The sequence below is a fragment of the Ictalurus punctatus genome, chromosome 27 (assembly GCF_001660625.3).
Source record: "Ictalurus punctatus breed USDA103 chromosome 27, Coco_2.0, whole genome shotgun sequence".
NCBI classification, from domain to species: Eukaryota; Metazoa; Chordata; class Actinopteri; order Siluriformes; family Ictaluridae; genus Ictalurus; species Ictalurus punctatus.
Window position 1 is genome coordinate 6,393,053 of NC_030442.2, and position 19,298 is coordinate 6,412,350.

Consider the following 19,298-nt stretch of genomic DNA (forward strand, 5'->3'; position numbering starts at 1 on the left):
CTTTCTCCTCAGGGGTTGGTAATGACTGAATAGTGTGAAGAGGTGTAAAGCTGTCATATTTCTTGTGATGGAAAAAAAAAAAAACAATAGTGCCTGACAGACACTGGTTATATCTGACCATTTTATGCCTCGGTATTATATGCAGATGAAGATTATCAGCATAAAAACGAAATAGTAAATGCACCCAACATGCGTTCGTAACAGACAGTCTAATCCACTTCAGGGGTCTGAGATACATTTTAGGCACATTATACAGTTGTGAATGCATCTTTCAAACAAAGCCCACAGCCATAGATGACACAGCTCTCATGTGAATGCTGATGTTGGTGCTTTTATAAATGTTACCAAGATTAAAAACAGTAAAATAAAAACAAAAAAATAAAGCAAAACATTATTTTTGATGCAGTGATCATCCTTTTCATAAAGCAAGCAAAACATAATGGATCATTGGAAGATGGTTTGAATGTAATGCACTGATTTGCATTTTAATGAGAATACATCGACCCGATTTCTCTCTGGCCAACCGGGGATGCATTTGGCTATACGCGTAACTGCATGTGCAAGATGCATGACATGGCCAGGTAGGAATGAGGTTACAGTTTAATCTATTCCTAGAACAAATACAAATGAGTTTGAGAGTTTGGAAATAAAGGAGTGATGTGTAGTTTGTTTGTGAAATGCCATTAGTGTAAACCATATGAATCAGTTTAAATATAAAGTATATACATATAACAATATACCATACACAATGTCAGAATTATATTTTCTGCTAATGCTGACTGTCAGATTTCAGAATGTAAAATGTACTCGCAAAAGTGTCCATGCTCATTCTTGCTCATTCTAATCTATAAATACTCTTCAGATGCATATCTGCTTAAGAAAAGATGAACTGATTCTTAACATGTGCCTCTTTACACATGCGCATTCTCCCCCTGATGTCACCCCAGATGGTCATTTCTTTTGTTCGTCCTCTCCAGAGTCCCCCGATCAGCTCGTAGCCCCCGATTTCTCTTAGATCCTCCAATGAATGTATGACTCTCAGTGCTTATGTGTGTGTGTGTGTGTGTGTGTGTGTGTGTGTGTGTGTGTGTGTGTGTGTGTGTGTGTGTGTGTGTGTGTGTGAGTGTGAGTGTGTGTGTGTGTGAGTGTGAGTGTGTGTGTGGTGTGTGTGTGTGTGTGTGTGCTATGCCTGCAGTTTGCCAGACATCAGCAGCAGGTTGAGAACAAACACGCAGAGAAGGGAAGAGAGAGAAGGAGAGAAAGAGAAGGACAACACACAATACGACTAACTTTATGTAAACCTCCTTCTACCTACAACTCAGTGGTAAGCAAAAAAAAAAAAAGCAACAAAGAATATAATCACTCTATCTATGTATCTGTGAATCCATCTCATCATGTGAATCATATTTGTGAATCTATGTATCTGTATTTCTCTGATCTGATGCGATGTGGATCACAGCATTGTGTGCATCTTTTATGTCTGCATAAACATACCATCAAAGCAGTTACCTGTTCATGTATTCTTGTTAGCATGTTTCATTCAAACTGTGAAGCTGATTAGAATCTCAAACAGCTATACGATGACAGACCTGTTTATATATTTCTGCATGCCACGTGATCTCTGCTTCTTTATTTGAACATCTCCCTTCCTTGCTCACAGTATCTCTCATGTGCAGTACTTTGTAATCTATATTAAGTACTATATTAAAAACTGGATTGAAGCACGAGGTGAACCTGGGCTTTGTAATGAAGGGGATTTAAACATACACACAGCATGAATAAGGGTGATATTAACAAAAGCAAGTACACTCTGATCTGTTCTATCCCTCAGGCAAGACAATAAAATTGACATAAACACTACAAAGAAGCCTACTTAGCTCACAGGTGTGTGTGTGTGTGTGTGTGTGTGTGTGTGTGTGTGTGTGTGTGTGTGTGTGTGTGTGTGTGTGTGTGTGTGTGTGTGTGTGTGTGTGCGCACATAAGTGTGTATGCAGGAAAGATGAGACAGTGTGAGACTGCCAGCTCTCAAAGGACTCGTGCTATTTTTAAATGGCAGATAAATACGAGGAATTTCTATTCACGCGTGCCTTTATATTGTGTTGCATCTTTTATGCTGAAATTGTGTCTTTGGTTTATAAACCCATTAGACGTGTGTTTAGTATATATTGATCTAAATGAGGAAACGGAGCTGGAGGCAGAAAAGGATAAGTGTATGTGATCTGTTTCTCATTCTGCGTTTCTACTCTACTCTGCTTTTTGTTTTCTTGTTCTGTAATCCAACCCTCATACAGTTTAGATATAGTCCGTAATCCAATGCGGTATTAATTGCGTTGCCCACTAAAGATGAGGAGCAGTTGTTATGTATTACTTTCCAATATTTGGGTCATTCAAAGTACAAAGTACAAAATAGTTATATACCTAATAAATTATTAGACTAATGTTAAGGGGAAAAAATAGAGAAAAAAGAGGAAATAGAAAAACCATTAGAAAGCATATTGCACTGGAAAATTAATAGTTGAATTGAAAATGTGTGGTTGGGTAGGTCGCTAAGTGAATGTGTGTGAATGACTTTAATGGCTCCATTTGTCCAGCTCAAACTCCCAGAGGACACACTTGTGGCTTGATTATGTTGCCAATGTCTTTTTTTTTTCTTTACATAAGGGCACATACACTGCAGTTAACAAAATTGATTATATCTAAATAGTAGTTAATTAATTTTCTTTATACATATATATATATATATATATATATATATATATATATATATATATATATATATATATATATATATATAATTGACTGTATTTCTAGTTTATTGAATGGTCTGTTTTGTACAATACACAATGACCAACATGCTGATTTACGTACAGTTATAAGATTTATTATTTATGAATGGTGCTCAATGGTATTGTGATTAGTGCTGTATTCTTTTATGGTGAGATGCATGAAGTCAATTTTATTTAACTAGTCATTCTTAAAAAAAAAAAATTAAATTTAAAATTTTTTAACTGTTAAGGTGGGCTTTATTGTTTGTCAATTGGTTGACTGTTTATACGACCATCCAGGGCTTCTACTTGGTTATCTTGTGAACCTGAGCAGTTTATTCTCCCTAAAAAAAAATTCCCTTTGGAATTTTGGTTTACGTTGGTTTACAAAGATCCAGGCTGGGAAGATGTTGTATGGCACCACAATTCGCTGGTTTTAATTTGTTTGCCCCATTGAGTCTATTACTTGTCATACCACAGCAATATCTGTTTTGAATGCAAATTGGCTTGGCTTATCAAGATGCTTGGATGGAGACACTAATAACTATCTCCAGATATCTGACTGCTAAGCTGCGTAGTGACTGGTATGAGCCGAGCCATGCTGTCTGTCTCTCCTAATGAGAGTACAGGCAACTGCAGGAGGTCAAATGTGAGTGCATATTGGATCGTGTAAAAATTTTGATGATATAGTGGGTTATAGTCTTATTCTTTTTTTATGTTAAGCAATACAGCAAAATAAGTTTGCTGTAAACAAGGACTGGCATCCCATCCAGGTTGTGTGAATGAGTAAATTTGAAAACAACTAGGAAATCAACATTCATCTGTACAATAAAATTTCTGAAGGCTTATCTTCAGAGTTATATTTTCAACATCACCTTGACCACCATAACGGTGTAGCAGCAGTGTAGGAGCAGTTGTGTCCCCTCACAATGAGTCATTAAAGCTGTCACAGATGACAAACAGCGCGACATCTACCCTGAATGACGGATAGCCTGAATCTACCACTAGAGCAGCTTGTAAAACCAACAGAAATACAGCCAATTTCAGAATGCATATTTAACACAGGAATGTACAACCACTTCATCTGCACGTCTTCCAAAATTACATTCATTTGTCACGATTATTCATTCCCTTTACTTATATCACTTTATTATACGAGTTCTGAGCTGCTTCTTGTCATGTTCCCCATCATGTTTTGACCCTTGCCTAGCTCTTGACTATTCTTTGGATTTGTCCTGCTGATCTCTGGTTATTGTGGATTTTGTCTATTGCGCTTGGACAGTTCTGGTTCCTGATTAAAAACTTTTTATAATAACAACTCACCAAAATAAAACAAGGTAACATTTGACTTGACCCCTGTGGCATGACACAGAAGCAACCATACACCTGTCATGCTGCACGTTAAATGCTGTCATAAATTAAATAACAGTCGATGCTAGTATGTTATTGCTTATACATTATGACAAATGTCATAACACTGGCGATATAACATCTTATGTCACATCATGAAAATCACTCTATGAAAAAGTATTGTAAAGATTGGCAAATTTTTGTAACAGTTTGTGTATAATACAACACCCTCATGCTAATGTAGATTGCCCTAAAATACTGTACTTTATGAGTACTTTAATGAGACTCAAAGGTATTTATTGTGTAATTTTGTATAGTTGCTAAACTGAGATACCTGATTAATGACTCTAAGTAAACAACCCATTTTTAAATAATAATGATAGACAAATATAAAGCAACCTTTTAAAACTGTACCCATCTTGCCAGTCTACGATATATACATGACACAATAATTACATATTTTCCATAGCTAAAGTAATAATGACAGCCCCTTTTAAAGTACATAAACACTCTGTGACAAGCAAATGACACAATAATGACAAGCCGTCTACAGCTAAAGAAAAAGAAAAGCAAATGCCTTTTTAACTGCATAACACTCTATGACAGACACATGGCACAATAATGACATCTTTTCTATAATAAGTAAGTCTGAGCAATTGGACAGTGTAATCAGATGTTGTGAATAACTAATGTAACTGGCACTAATTTTTGATAGACAATATCATTCTGGTAGGAATTTTGGGAAGGAAAATGAATAGAAAAAGAGAGATGTTTTAGACAGTATGTGAAATAGGATCCTATTACGCAAAAATCATTTACAAAATCAGCTACAAAAAATAACGATTACACAGTGATTTCATAGGATTCAAAAATGCGAGAGGTAGGCTATAAAACTATTAAAATACGCCAAAACAAAAATAATTCAGGCATGTACTTTGATATATTCCTTCATCTTTTCTGATCTTTGTTCAGGCTGGGTATTTTCACCACAAAGACTTGATGATTTTTAAGCCACGTTTAGACTAAAGTAGCTTATTAATAGTGCTTTATACTCTGAGCAGCTGTCATACTGTAAACAGACAATGTAATACAGTCACTTTTTTTAAACAAAGGAATATCATACTAATTATATTTAAATATCACCCAGCTCTATTAGTTAGAGCCCAATAATATGTTTAATACCAGTTTAAACATAAAATATGCTATGTTTAAAAATATGTAGATCTGCTGTCACTGTTCAGTGTTTTTGTGCACGTTCTCACTGTGTCTGTGTGGGTTTCATCTGGGTTATCTGGTTTCTTCCCACCTCTCAAAAACATGCTGGTAGCTGAACTGGCAACACTAAATTGCCACTAGTTGTGAGTGTGTGGATGGTGCCTTCCTACACTATATAACAATTACACCCATATGTGGTTCTTCCCCAAACTGTTGCCACACAGATCAACACATGCAGTTGTATAGGATGTCTTTGTATGCTGTAGCATTACAATTTCCCTTCACTGGACTAAAGAGGCCTAAACCTGTTCCAGCATGACAATGCACCTGTGCACAAAGCAAGCTCCATGAAGTCTTTTGCGCATTAAGGTTTGCGGTGTGGAAGTGGAAGAACTCTAGTGGCCTGCACAGAGCCTTGATCTAAACCCCACTGATCACCTTTGGGATTAATTAGACAGTTGAATATTGAAGAAAAACAAAACAGGCGATGATTTTCCAGTTTTCAGTTGTCCCATTTTGATCAGCCTGTGTACACTGTAGCCTCAGATTCTTGCTCTTTTCTGACAGCAGTGTACTTTGATGTTCTCTGCTGTTGTAGCCCATCCACATCAAGGTTCAATCTTTTCTTCTCTCTAAGGATGTAAAGAGTGCTTATTTTAGTAACAGTAGACTTCCTATCTAGTGCAAACCAGTCTGACCAAGATGTTTCTGCCTTCAGATTTGCTGCTCATTGGATAGTTTTTTGTTTTTTGCAAAAAAAAAATGTTTTATTTTTGACAAATACATTGGATCCAGCAGAGATGAGCCACCATCCAAACAATACTCTTCTGTCCTCAACAGACAGCCAGCCAATAGCTAAGAATGTACAACTGTTCCAGATTCTCTGATTGTTCTGACAAAGCACAAACTATCCTTTACATCTCTCTCAGTGTCAGTCACATGACCAGTTTCCTGCCCAATGCTCTGTTCCTTCCTCAGAGCCAGCATCAGTCACTCACCCTTCCCCATCTCACTTTCAGCCTATGATACTTCCCTAGTGTCCATCATCAATCCTGAGTCTATATATTTATCCTCTCAGAGCAGATAAGTCCTACTCTTGCAGAATAAAAGCAAGTTACCAAGTGTCCCAATAAGCACTTAGAGCTCCACAAACCTTTAGGAGAAGTTAGATACTTAACTTAGACACAGGAACAGAGATTATTTTTTGGACAGTTTAAATGATGACAGGCTTTTTAAGTGGTACTGTGTAGTTAGAAAGAGCACAATATTTGTTGCTCATGAGGGACTCCAAAAGTTGTTGTGTTTCTTGGCAACAGGGAAGAGGCAACAGCACAGTAGTGCTGATTTGAAACCATTAGGCATCCATCAGCAGATAAATCAAACAGTGTTAGTAGATATATCACCTTACATCATCTGCAGATTTATTTCCCTACCGCTTGTCAGGAAATAATAAACAAACATGCAGAGGGTGAGCTTGCCAGGGTTCATCGAGTAATTGGTAGAACACATTAAAATTATAGAGCCACAAGAAAATGAAAAAGTGTACATGAATCAGAAAATGTCATAAGCACAGTTATCTCCCTCTCATACCATGGACTGCTCATGCATATTAATAATCTTCCGTAAAATGAAAAGTCTTAGGATGCAAAAAGGACATCTCATATTTAGCCTATACTGTATATATATATACACCATACATCATACAACACTTAATGGTTGGTGGCACTGGATCTGTGTAGAACCTTACATCACATAGTTTCCTTTCAGAAACGGTTCCAAGCAGAACCTTTTTAGACATTTAGGACTATTAACCTTCCAAAGGCCATTAAAGAACACACTAAGCATATGTGTGTGTGTGTGTGTGTGTGTGTGTGTGTGTGTGTGTGTGTGTGTGTGTGTGTGTGTGTGTGTGTGTGTGCATCTTTTGCAATGTTTGCATGTCTCAGCAAAATATAGCACGTACGTGAATATGCTAAATACTCTAAGTAGGCAGAACTGACTAGAGAAATCCAGCACAAGAGTTACATTATGATATGATGATGTTGAAAAACATGAAAATAAATCATTCATAAACATGAAAATTGAATACAACTGGTAATGTAACTTCAGGAGTCTCACGTGCAATTAGTAGCCAATACATTAGGGGGAAAAAAAGGTGCTTAATGCCCTTTGAGGGATTTCCCCTTGAAGCAAATGAAAGAGCTGAGGACTGAGTGGTTTGTCAGTAAAATTGAACTGAAAAACTACATAGTGAATCTGATATTGCTGAGCTCTTCTGGCAAGGCGCACAAACCTTAATATTTAAAACCAGTGACAACGCATCCTGTAGGGCAGTACTAATTACCACTTTGAAGTAAACAACAATTAAAATATTTTGCTATTTGACTGACATAAACTGCTGTTCCATTTGATTTGGTTGCCTTTATAGATGTTGTGCAATCATGGTGCATCATGCTCACTGCCCGCCTTTTGCTCCTTAGACTTAATATTGCATCTAGTGGAGCAACAAGTGCTAAAATGGGTCTATTGGGGCAGGAATCATGCCGCCCCTTGCACACCAAATTGGATTAGTTTAAAAAATACTCTGTGGCCACTAGGATCTTATTTTATAGCAAATGTTCAGAATTAAACGTAATCGATTTCCACAAACAAAGGCAAAGTGTAAGTGCAGATTGTGTCTATCATGTACAGAGTTAGGGTTAGGGTTATATTATATATTATATTATTATAAGATATATTGCAAAGATTGGGCGATGGGAAAAGGGGATTATGGCATGGATAATGTCCATACACCAGAAATGCATTTGCACCACATTGACCTTGTTTCCAAAGCATCCATCCATCCATCCATCCATCCATCTTCTACCGCTTACTCCTTTTCAGGGTCACAGGGAACCTGGAGCCTATTGTTTCCAAAGCAAAGGTTGAGTAAAAGAAGAAACATTTGTCTGATTTTTTTGGGGGCTGGTTTCATGTCTTTGTGTGGTTTTTGAGTTGTAGTTGTAGTAGGACATTTTGTTGAAACCTGGCAACCCTGGTTAATGATATTAGCTCTTCTGTACATACACTTGAACAAAGGTGAAATGCTACAAACAGGCTGAAAGTTGCAGATTATTACGTGCCTATTATAGGGTTACTCTAAAAATTCAAGTGTGATCGTCTCTTGACTTAATTTTGTTCAAGAATATGTCATTACTAATCTTGTTCTGCGACAACAAAATCTATGATCACAAGCTATTGCTGGTTAAAACAGCACAGTGAAACCACAAAGCCTAAAGTCTATGGGAAAGAGTAACAATAAACTATTTGTGAGTCAAAAGAATGAAGCCGTTGGCCCTTTGTGCTAATGACGAAATGTTGATGAATGGTACACTCTGTTGTGCATTTCATGAGCAAATCTGCAGAAGGCTCAGATAACACAGCATTAGCAGAGAGCAGGGAGTAAACAAATTCACAATCTAATTAGCTGTCAAAAATCCCTTTAAAATGCAGTACACATCAATGCATTTGAGCTTTTTTTCCCTCAAATACTACTGTTATGTGTGCAATAATAATATGCCTTAGTAATTCTATGTAATGTATGCCACCTGATTTCATGATGAATGTATAAGCATTTGATTAGAAACAGAATTGGCAGGCAAAGATATGCTGTAGATATAGCTCTTTCAGAATCCTGCGTTGCAGTTTTATTTAAGTCCTGAATCTACTGGCTTTATTTAACTTTATATTGCAGTCTCAAACAAAGGTTGTGTTATCTATGTGGTTGCTTTTTTTCTGAAAGCCTCAGCTGGGCTATACCCTGTGCAAGCATTTTCCCTACAGTAAGAAATAGCAGAACCGCCCCTACTGGTCACAACCTCTTGCCTCATGCCTAGTCTCTGTTTAAGACCCTGATTCTATCCCTGTCTTAGACCGAGATCTCCAGTTTCTGTTTCTCTCTATTTGCTGACACCTAAATAATGAAAGGAAAATCCTTAATAAATGAATGGAGAAACATAAGTAGAGATGCATTTAGGCATTTATACGGCATTAAACAATTACCATCCGTACTCTGTGGCATGTATGAATATGCTGAGAAGGCCCAGTTGACCTTGATTTTGGAATGAGATGGCAAGAGAAAAAGTGACGGTGAAAGATGGTTAATTATTGGGGCATAGGTTAAGAGAGGATCTTCAGTCACTGTTCAGCTGGCTGTGGTTGGATTGCAGTTGGAACAATGATCTGTGGAAGGCATCAGTACATAAGGTTGGAAATTGCAGACGAACACACACATTTAATGCTCATGCATTAGTGTGATATGTAAGGAAAAACAGAACAGGGTTCAGTGGCTCTGTTATACTGTCTGACTCATTTTTGTCCGAGGTATGGTTTGGGTCCACTTGTACCCTTAGAGGGATAGAATTACTACAAATCAATTTAATGAGTTAATCTAACTGATCATCTTCATCAATGTACTTTCAATCAAAGTACTTTCATCATTCAATGATGAAACATTTTTGTTGGAGATTTTGGAGCAATGTGTTAGCACTCTCCACCACCCTCATCAAAACACCAACCGAGGGAATATATTTGGAAGAATATCGTTCATCACTCCAGTACAGCTGTAGAGACTTGTAGAATCTGTGCCAATGTGCATCTTTTGGTGTCTCACAGTGACCCAAAACTTTACAAAGACACTTTAAGTTGTTGTTCTTGTTTTTTTTACTTTAATTTGTCACCTGTTTGTATGTACAGCTCTGTGTACCTGTCTTCCCCTGTCCTTCTCTCTCTCTCTCTCTCTCTCTCTCTCTCTCTCTCTCTCTCTCTCTCTCTCTCTCTCTCTCTCTCTCTCTCTCTCTCTCTCTCTCTCTCTCTCTCTCTCTCTCTCTCTCTCTCTCTCTCTCTCTCTCTCTGTTCTTTTATGTTCGTGGACTTGCACTTATTTCTGTGGATGTGGCAGAACTTGTGGTATTCCCTGGACTTATATATTTCATCTATCCTAGTGGCATATGACTTATCACCAGAAAGTCCCAGACACAGTGAACTGTTGTCATGGGAACTCATTTTTTTCACCTTTCTCTCAACATTAGGCTTGTTAACCTGTGTGTTTGTTCATGTATCTTGCAAATGTTTTTTCAACAGCAATTCAGGGGCAAGATTTTGCTAGTGCTATGTAAAAATCTTATATGCCTTTCTCTCCTATAACCTTCTCTTCCAGTCCTGGTGAATTTTTTCAGTTTTTCTCCAAATCGTAAAATAAGATCTGTCTACTGCTTACTTTCTCCGACATGCACACTTTATTTTCACTAACACGCACTCACCTAATGTTCATGTTAACCCCCCCAACACTTTAGCAATCTAATGAACATAAACAGAGAAAGTATATTAGTTATATCTACAGTGTATACAACTCTATAGAAAGCAAAATATTATGTGTGAGCGTGTATTTTGTGCCCATGCTGAGTGCAACTTCCTCTCTCTCTTATCCTTGCGCATGTTCATTACATTATAGCACTGCATCGCCGTAATGTCAGTTTGCAGCCAGTATAAAGAATTATGCTGAACACTTTTTCTGAGCACATTATTACTGTGGGATCGTGAGAGGTGGCAGACAATTTGTGAAAAGGGGACAGTTTTGAATTCTTCAAAGAGAAATAAAAACTCTGCTTTAGTATTGCTAAAATTGGACGCGTGATTTAATTGTATTCAAATTTAATCACACAGGCAAGTAGTGAGGTGACTTTTCCTAAAAACACAACCAAGACACAGGGATGAATCTTGCAGCACAGAAGCAGGCCTATAAAAGAAAGAAAGTGAAAGAAAAAGGACTACTGAGAAGCTCCATGGCAAAAAAAAAGGTGCTGAAAGAATTATAGAGAGATTCAAAGAGGGAGATAAAAAAAAACTAAAGATAAATGAAAGAAGAGACCAAGAGAGGTAGGAAAAAGAGAGTCAAACAAAGCAAGTGTGTGGGGGGGGGGGGCTTATATGTTATAAGCCTAGTATTTTTATATAAGTCGACGGTCCTCATAAGGATAACCAGACATGTATGTGATAGACAGTCCATTGTATATACATAACAGAGAAAGAAAGAGAGAAAGAGGAGCCTTAGACAATGGTGCAGTGCTCTCAGTACAGAGACCTTTTGTAAACCTCCATCCACCCACAAGACTACACACACACACACACACACACACACACACACACACACACAATTTTCTTTAGAGAGGTCATTATTAAATTACTGCAGGTGCGTAGACATGTTTGGGAAATTGTTTTATCAGTAATCATACTCTTAACATAATTGATATAACAGTAAAGCAAGGTGTCAGAGCAAAACTGTGTTAACTCTACTTGTAATGCTCAATTGCCTGAAACCAAAAGACACACTTTCAATTATTTTTTTTGAATTAACTGGGTTTTTTTGTTGTTGTTGTTTTTAGCTATTTCAGCCTCAATTGATTTTTTTTCTCATCAAAACTCAGCCCAGGTGGAAATGGTTCTCTTTTTTTCCTCTGCCTATATATTCTCACCACTATCTCATTTAATTCACTATTTTGCGCTTCAGTAGAGCCTGGACATGCCGTTGAATTCATATTTTGAAAAATGAATCCATGTTAACGTTAAAAGGGGGGTGTTTTGTATTCAGCAGATAGAGCAGTCCACGAGTGCCATTGTGAACACCGAGATGTGTTGTTGTTTTTTTTGTTTTTTTGTTGCTGTAAGCAATACTGTTACTCTTACAGTGTATCAATGTTTCTATGGAAACCTCTTTCAGTGTCTGAGCTGTATGTTATCTTGAATGGTGATTCATTTGTTTGACTATAAGCTGTGTGTATGAGGCAGAGTGACTGGAATGGATGAGTGCACTGTTGCTTGTTGATGTATTATGTAGTGTAAGGCTAAGTATCAGTTATCAGGATGAATGAAAATGCTTCTTCCTTTTTTAAAGTACAGACAGAGCAGGCACAATTACATTGTGCTTACTGTATCTGTCAATGCAAATTTGTAGTGCGTTGCTGATTTTACAATTAAATTAACTCATTTTGATTATTTTAAAACATGAAATTTGTTATTGTTATTGTTATTATTGTAAATGTTATTTTGTTTAGCAGACGTTAGAATACAATTTTCATATAATAATCTGAGTTGCATAAAACAATGGCAGCTAGTCTTTGCGAGTTGAAAGAGTCAGCTCTTATGTTGAGCTGAGCCAAATGACTCACTAAAAACAGCTGGAATCCCCATTACTACAGTCCACACACTGAATGATTCAGTAGTTGACCTTGACTTGAACATACACATAGAGTCAGACAGGTCTGACCAGAAAAATTAAGCATCTTGTGGTGGAAAGAGGTATACAATGTATGGCAAAAAGTATGTGGACACCTGACAATCACACCCGTATGTGCTTTTTGAACATCCTATTCCAGATTTAGTCCTGATTTGCTGTTATATTAACCTCCATTCTTCTGGGAAGGCTTTCCAAGAATGTGGCTTTGGGGATTTGCTCATTCAACAAGAGCATTAGTAAGGTCACGCACTGATGTTAGGCGAGGAGGTCTGGGGTGCAGTCAGCGTTTCAATTCATCCCAAAAATGTTCAGCGGGGTTGAGGTCAGGGCTCTGTGCAGGACACTCAAGTTCTTCCACAGCACCCTTGGCAAACCAAGTCTTCATGGAGCTCGCTGTGTGCACAGGGGCATTGTCATGCTGGAACAAGTTTGGACCCCTCAGTTCCAGTGAAGGGGAAATGGTAATGCTACAGCATACAAAGGCATCCTATACAATTGCTTCCAACTTTGTAGCAACAGTTTGGGGAAGGCCAACATATGGGTGTGATGGTCAGGTGTGGATGTACATTTGGCTACAGAGATACATACAGAATGTATTCAGAGTCGCACATACATTCAACATCTCAGTTAAGTATTTTGTTAATTTAGATTAAAAACCTTAATTTAAAAAACACAGTAACTACATCATTATTGTGACATACTCCAACTCCCCCTTACTTTTCTGGAATCTCAGGAGATCTCATTATGAGAACCTGATTTCCATTATTATTCATAATTATTTGTGCATGCTTTCAGCTGGCGGGAAGCAGTTCTTGGTGTTGTGTCGTGGCTGACTGAAGCTGTGAAAATATTAAATGCTTCTCTGATTACAACAGAGACTCAGGTGACGCTTACATGCACACATTTAAGTGGCAACAAATCCAACGGTAAATTTATATAATTGATTTTGTGCTATTTTAGAAATGACCCTGATTTCTCTGATGGCTAGGCTACTGTGATGTCTTGACATCATGGGAAGAAAAAAAACACTTTTAAAATATTGTTCTCTTTAAAATGATTACACATCTGAGATAAAACACATTATGCAATGGTGTTGCGACAGCTTCTGTTACCATTTATTACTGTGATCCAGCTAGTATCTCATTAAACTCCCTTCTGCACACAAGGGAAGAAGTCTGAGCCTGCTATTAGTATTCTTGTAATACAACAGTCACCAAAGGCAGTAATATACCGTGTTTTGATCTTACCCCCGACTGGCACTTGCTTCTATAATAGTTGCTATTAACAGAATACAAACACATAGGCTAACTGCAAATCCTGGGTATATAACCTAAACTCTTTAGGTTAATTTGTATGTTTAGAGGAAATTCAGTTTATTCTACATAAGGCTGTGCCAATCAAATCAAATCCCAATTAAAATCTTTAATGCTGGAACTCATTTTTAAAAGTCTTTCTTGATATTACTGTGGTTTTGTGACTATTTTCCATCTATTAAAAACAGAAAACGATTTATAATGTAAGATCCTAATACATTTTTCTCACTTTCTTTCCTCATACATTTGTCTCATCCTTTGCTAGCTAGAGTAATGACCATCTAGAGTCTGACAGTTCTGTGATTTTAAGATATTGAGCCATGAAGAGTTGTTTTTCAAAAGGATCAAGGCAGTTATTTTTTTTTATTTATTTTTTTTTTTTTAAAAAGGCAGAAGGTCTGGTGAGTGTATATCTGCACTGAGAACAGTGTTCCTGGGTAATCTCTGGATCCACTTCAAGCCTGCCAGGATAAAGTGCAATTGCCACAAAGAGCTTTGCACTCAACTCTCCATCAGTGAACAGTTGATAACTTCAACAAAATAGACTTCATGTGAAAAAAATAATGAATTTCCTGGTTACACAATTGCACTATTTGAACATACATAGTTATAGAAGGAAATGATTTATAATCGCACTATCCGTGGTCACCCAGATGAGGATGGGTTCCCTTTTGAGTCTGGTTCCTCTCAAGGTTTCTTCCTCTTATCGTCTCAGGGAGTGTTTCCTCACCACCATCACATCTGGCTCGCTCATTAGAGAAAAACTTATAAATTTAAAACTTTATAAAATTTACATCCTAAATTCATATATTTCTGTAAAGCTGTTTTGGGACAATGTAAATTGTTAAAAGCGCTATACAAATAAAACTGAACTGAATTGAATTACTGGTTACTGAAGTTACTGGTTATCTATAATCTCCTGTATACCAGATTAAAATTCATACCAGGAGTTTGTTGCTGATATTCTGAAACAAAGCATATGTATACTGTCTTTGAGCCATTGAAGTAAAATTGATGGTTTAAATTTGTGACTCAGGGTGACATTCCAATAAAACAGATCAAATAGAAAACAGAATTACTTGAGATTGAAAAATTTATTTCATATCATTTATGTTTAAAAATCCTGTTTCTGACTTCTTTTCCAACAGGAGTGATGTTGCCAGGTGCCAGGTCATTGCTGTGGTGTGCTTTGTGTCATGGGGTGGCCGTGTGGGCTTTTGCACGCATGCCTGATGCAGTGGAGCTGCGTTCTGCATTTTCTGTCGCTCGTACTACTAGTATGGAGGGTGGGCCAAAGATGCTTGTCACCTTTGACAAGATCTATGTGAATATCGGTGGTGACTTTGAACCAAAAACAGGCTTATTTCGCTGCCGGATCCCTGGAGCATACTACTTCTCCTTCACTGTGGGGAAGTTCCCACACCGGGACCTGTCAGTGATGCTGATGAAGAACCGGAATGAGGTACAGGCAATCATCTATGATGACAACGGTGGTGAGGAACGCAAAGTCCAGAGTCAGAGCGCCATGCTGCAACTCGACTTCGGTGACACTGTCTGGCTACGTCTCCATGGTGACCCACGTTATGCAATATATAGCAACACAGGGCACTACACTACGTTCAGTGGATACCTGATTTACCCAGATATATATACATTTCAAGAAAACAAAGAACAGACAAGTGAGGACCAAGCAACAATATTCACCCACGATACACCTCAGCAAGTGGACATAGAGGGAACTGTAACTGAAGAAAAGAAAGAGGAAGAGATCAACGAAGGGAGGAGGGATATTGAAGAGGAAGAGGACCAGAGGTCTGCTTTCTCAGTTGGTCGCACCCAGAGCATTCTGGGCATAGATAAAGGCTATCCTGAGCACAAACCAATAACATTCGATACTGAATTTGTTAACATTGGCAATGACTTTAATGTGACTTCCGGTGTATTCATATGTCGTGTGCCCGGGGCCTACTACTTTTCATTCAATGCTGGTAAGCTGCCACACAAGACCCTTTCTGTGAAGCTGATGAAGAATCACTTGGAGGTCCAGGCAATGATATATGATGACAGCGACACTGAGAAGGCCTTGCAGAGTCAAAGCCTGATGCTGCAACTGCAAAAAGGAGATACAGTGTGGCTCTACAGTCACCAAAGGGAAGGATTTGGTGCATACAGTAATCATGCAAAATACATCACCTTCACTGGATTTCTGGTGTACCCAGAACTCCCCAGCAACCACCTTCGGCAGCAAAACCAGGGTAGGGCGGTTTAAGCAGAACCAAGGCACAGGTCTCTGTCTCTGTCTCTGTCTGTGATCAGAGGTCAAAAAGACAACGGGTTTGTCTGCATGTGGACTGCATCCAAATAAATTCTTTCAATCTGTCAGCTCTTGTGAACTCATGCAGGGAAACCTGAAGTTGTGATCTTTTGGTCCTGTTCTGTTCTGTTTGGACTCTGAATGTTTGCAGCTTCTCCTGCTTTATCATTTTCTTGTGGAGAAAATATGTTATGAGCACAAAAGCTTAATGAAAAATATTACGAAAAAGTATTACAGATATTGTGGGCAAAAAGTTGTTACATGTAGTGTCACCAATCCCCAAAGAGATCTATGCACTGAAAATGGCTTGATTTTTCAGTCTTGTCCTCTACAGGTTCATGAGCGAAAAAGTTTCAAACTAGTGGCACTTCATTCAGTGTACATAGCTAATAGCACAATATCAAAACAAATAACACATTTCAAAAGTGTAGAGCCCTGGGGCTGTGTTCACAACAAGCTAAAAAGAGCTCACAATAGGTGTAAAGCCGGTTAACAGTGACCAATTTAAGAGATTTTTCCCCCCTATTTTAGTCTAAAAGTAATTCACAAATGTGAACCCCTGTTCTATAACACAACCCCAATTCCAAAAAAGTTGGGATTCTGTGTAAAATGTAAATAAAAACAGAATGCACTAGTTTGCAAATCTCATAAACCCATATGTTATTCACAATAGAACATAGGAAACATATCAAATGTTTAAACTGAGGAAATAAGGTAATTTTGAATTTGATGGCAGCAGTACGTTTCAAAAAAGTTGGGACGGGGACAACAAAAGGCTGGAAAAGTAAGTGTTACTTAAAAGAAACAGCTGGAGGAACATTTTGGAACTAATTAGGTCAATTGGCAACATGTCAGTTACATGATTGGGTATAAAAAGAGTATCTTAGAGAGGCAGAGTTCCTCAGAAGTAAAGATGGGATGGAATCTGGATGTATATACCTTTCAGCATTGATGGTGCCTTTCCAGATGTGCAAACAGCCCATTCCCTAGGCACTAATGCACCCCCGTACCATCAGAGTTGCAGGCTTTTGAACTGAGTGCTGATAAAAAGCCGGACGGTTCCTCTCCTCTTTAGTCCTCTTTAGTTTAGAGGACGCAGCGCCCATGGTGTCCAAAAAGAATTTCACAATTCGATTCGTCTGACCACAGAACAGTTTTCCACTTTGCCTCGTCCATTTTAAATGAGCTTTGGTCCAGAGAAGATGGCAGTGTTCTGGATCATGTTCACATATGGCCTCTACTTTACATGATAAAGCTTTAACTAGCATTTGTGAATGGCACGATGAACTGTATTCACAGACAGTGAGCTCTGGAGGTGTTTCTGAGCCCATGCAGTAATTTCCATTACAGAATCATGTCCGTTTTTAATGCAGTGCCACCTGAGGGCCCGAAGATCACAGGCATGCAATACTGATTTTCACCCTTGTCCCTTGCACACAGAGATTTCTCCAGATTCTCTGAATCTTTTGATGATATTATGTACTGTAGATGATGAGATATTCATAGTCTTCACAATTTTACATTGAGGAACATTATTCTGAAATTGTTCCACAAATTGTAGACACAGTTTTTTGCAGATTGGTGAACCTCTGCCCATCTTACTTCTGAAAGACTCTGACTCTCTAAGAAACTCTTTTTTTTATACCCAATCATGTTACTGACCTGTTGCCAATTAACCTCCAGCTGTTTCTTTTACTTTCTTTTACTAACAATTACTTCTGCAGCCTTTTGTTGCCCTATCTCAACTTTTTTGAGACATTTACACAGTTTACATTTACCCAGTTTAAAGATTTGATATGTTTTCTACGTTCTATTGTGAATAACATATGGGTTTATGAGATTTGCAAATCAGTGCATTCTGTTTTTATTTACATTTTACACAGCGTCCCAACTTTTTTGGAATTTGGGTTGTAACAAGGTCAGAGCTACGTAAATAGGTTTCAAGAAAAAAGAAAAACTTCAGATAAGATCATTTTTGTGAATACAGCCCCTTGTCCAATTAAGGTTTCAGGTGGAAATACATCCATCAACAAAGCAAAAGTATGGGAGAAGTGGGAAAATTGCATGCAACTTTAGTTCACTCATAAGAAAATATTGCTCACAGTCCTTGTTTTGCATGTAGAATATTGTTGACTTCTCTGACACAGTTGTTTGGAGCCTTGCTGGTATTTCCCTTGCACACAGTGTGTACACATTTTTGGGCAACTTAAAAAGTGACAGTTATAGTGTTATTGTTGTGATCACCAACTCGCTGTAAACATTGTATACGTTTTGCTAGTAAGACCACAGTAATAATCTGCCCAAGAATACATTCCTTATCACAAGCAGTTATTTTAAAACCATATTTCAGAAGTTTTGCTTGACTTACTAGTGCATGCTACTATTGAGAACTTGTTAATATAATTAAAAAAGAAAAGCACACATGCCACATGTGCACAATTCCACACTGGGATATACTTAATTTGTTTGATTTCTATCCATTTATACCCTCATGAATGTTCACATTTTAATTCTGTAACTGGTGTCATAGTGATTCACACTATAATATGCGATCATAAAAGGAAATGTTGTGAATATACTGAGATCTACCCTAACTCTAGAGTATTGTCTGACTAGCTATTTTTGTTCGTGTGGTCTGAGTTCAGGCTCAGTGAGATTGTATCTCTTTTACAATGTTCTGTGGATGTTTTTGTGACTGACACCAACGTGAATAAAAAACTGTCTGTAAACAATTTCAAGTTTGAGGTCCTGTATATTAGCAGTACATTATTTGGTACTAAAAAATGTTAATCTAATAGATCACTATGTGTACATTATGCATTATAGAGCACATATTCCCTATCAAGAGCAAAATGCAAATGGCCATTAAGGAAAACAAATGACACAAATCACATTCACAAGGGACTGCCGTTATTAAATTAGGTTAGGTAAAAACCTGCAATAAGCGACCACTAAGAAAATCTGTCTAAAAAATAAAGGTAACTCACAGTACGTCAAACCGGACAGTGGCTTTGATGGGCGATTCCACATTATCTGCAATTTTCTCATTTAATAGCAAAACAGAGTAT

At 37.7% G+C, this 19,298-nt stretch overlaps 1 protein-coding gene across 2 annotated transcripts; it reads left to right on the forward strand.

The window, feature by feature from the left end:
* Positions 1-1,031: 1,031 nt before the first annotated feature.
* c1qtnf4 (C1q and TNF related 4) lies at positions 1,032-18,962 on the forward strand. Of its 2 annotated transcripts, XM_047151612.2 has the most exons (3): positions 1,032-1,324; positions 13,399-13,486; positions 15,065-18,962. In XM_047151612.2, the coding sequence occupies exon 3, from the start codon at positions 15,070-15,072 to the stop codon at positions 16,183-16,185; it is 1,116 nt and encodes a 371-aa protein (XP_047007568.1). In that variant the 5' UTR covers positions 1,032-1,324; positions 13,399-13,486; positions 15,065-15,069; the 3' UTR covers positions 16,186-18,962. The 2 variants fall into 2 exon arrangements, with proteins under 2 accessions (XP_047007568.1, XP_017314643.1); XM_017459154.3 differs by lacking the exon at positions 13,399-13,486 and having other exon boundaries at positions 1,033-1,324.
* Positions 18,963-19,298: the final 336 nt, after the last annotated feature.

What these genes read in the sequence shown, in the direction of transcription:
- c1qtnf4 (XM_047151612.2), top strand. Translation starts at nt 15,070, where the DNA reads ATGTTGCCAGGTGCCAGGTCATTGCTGTGGTGTGCTTTGTGTCATGGG.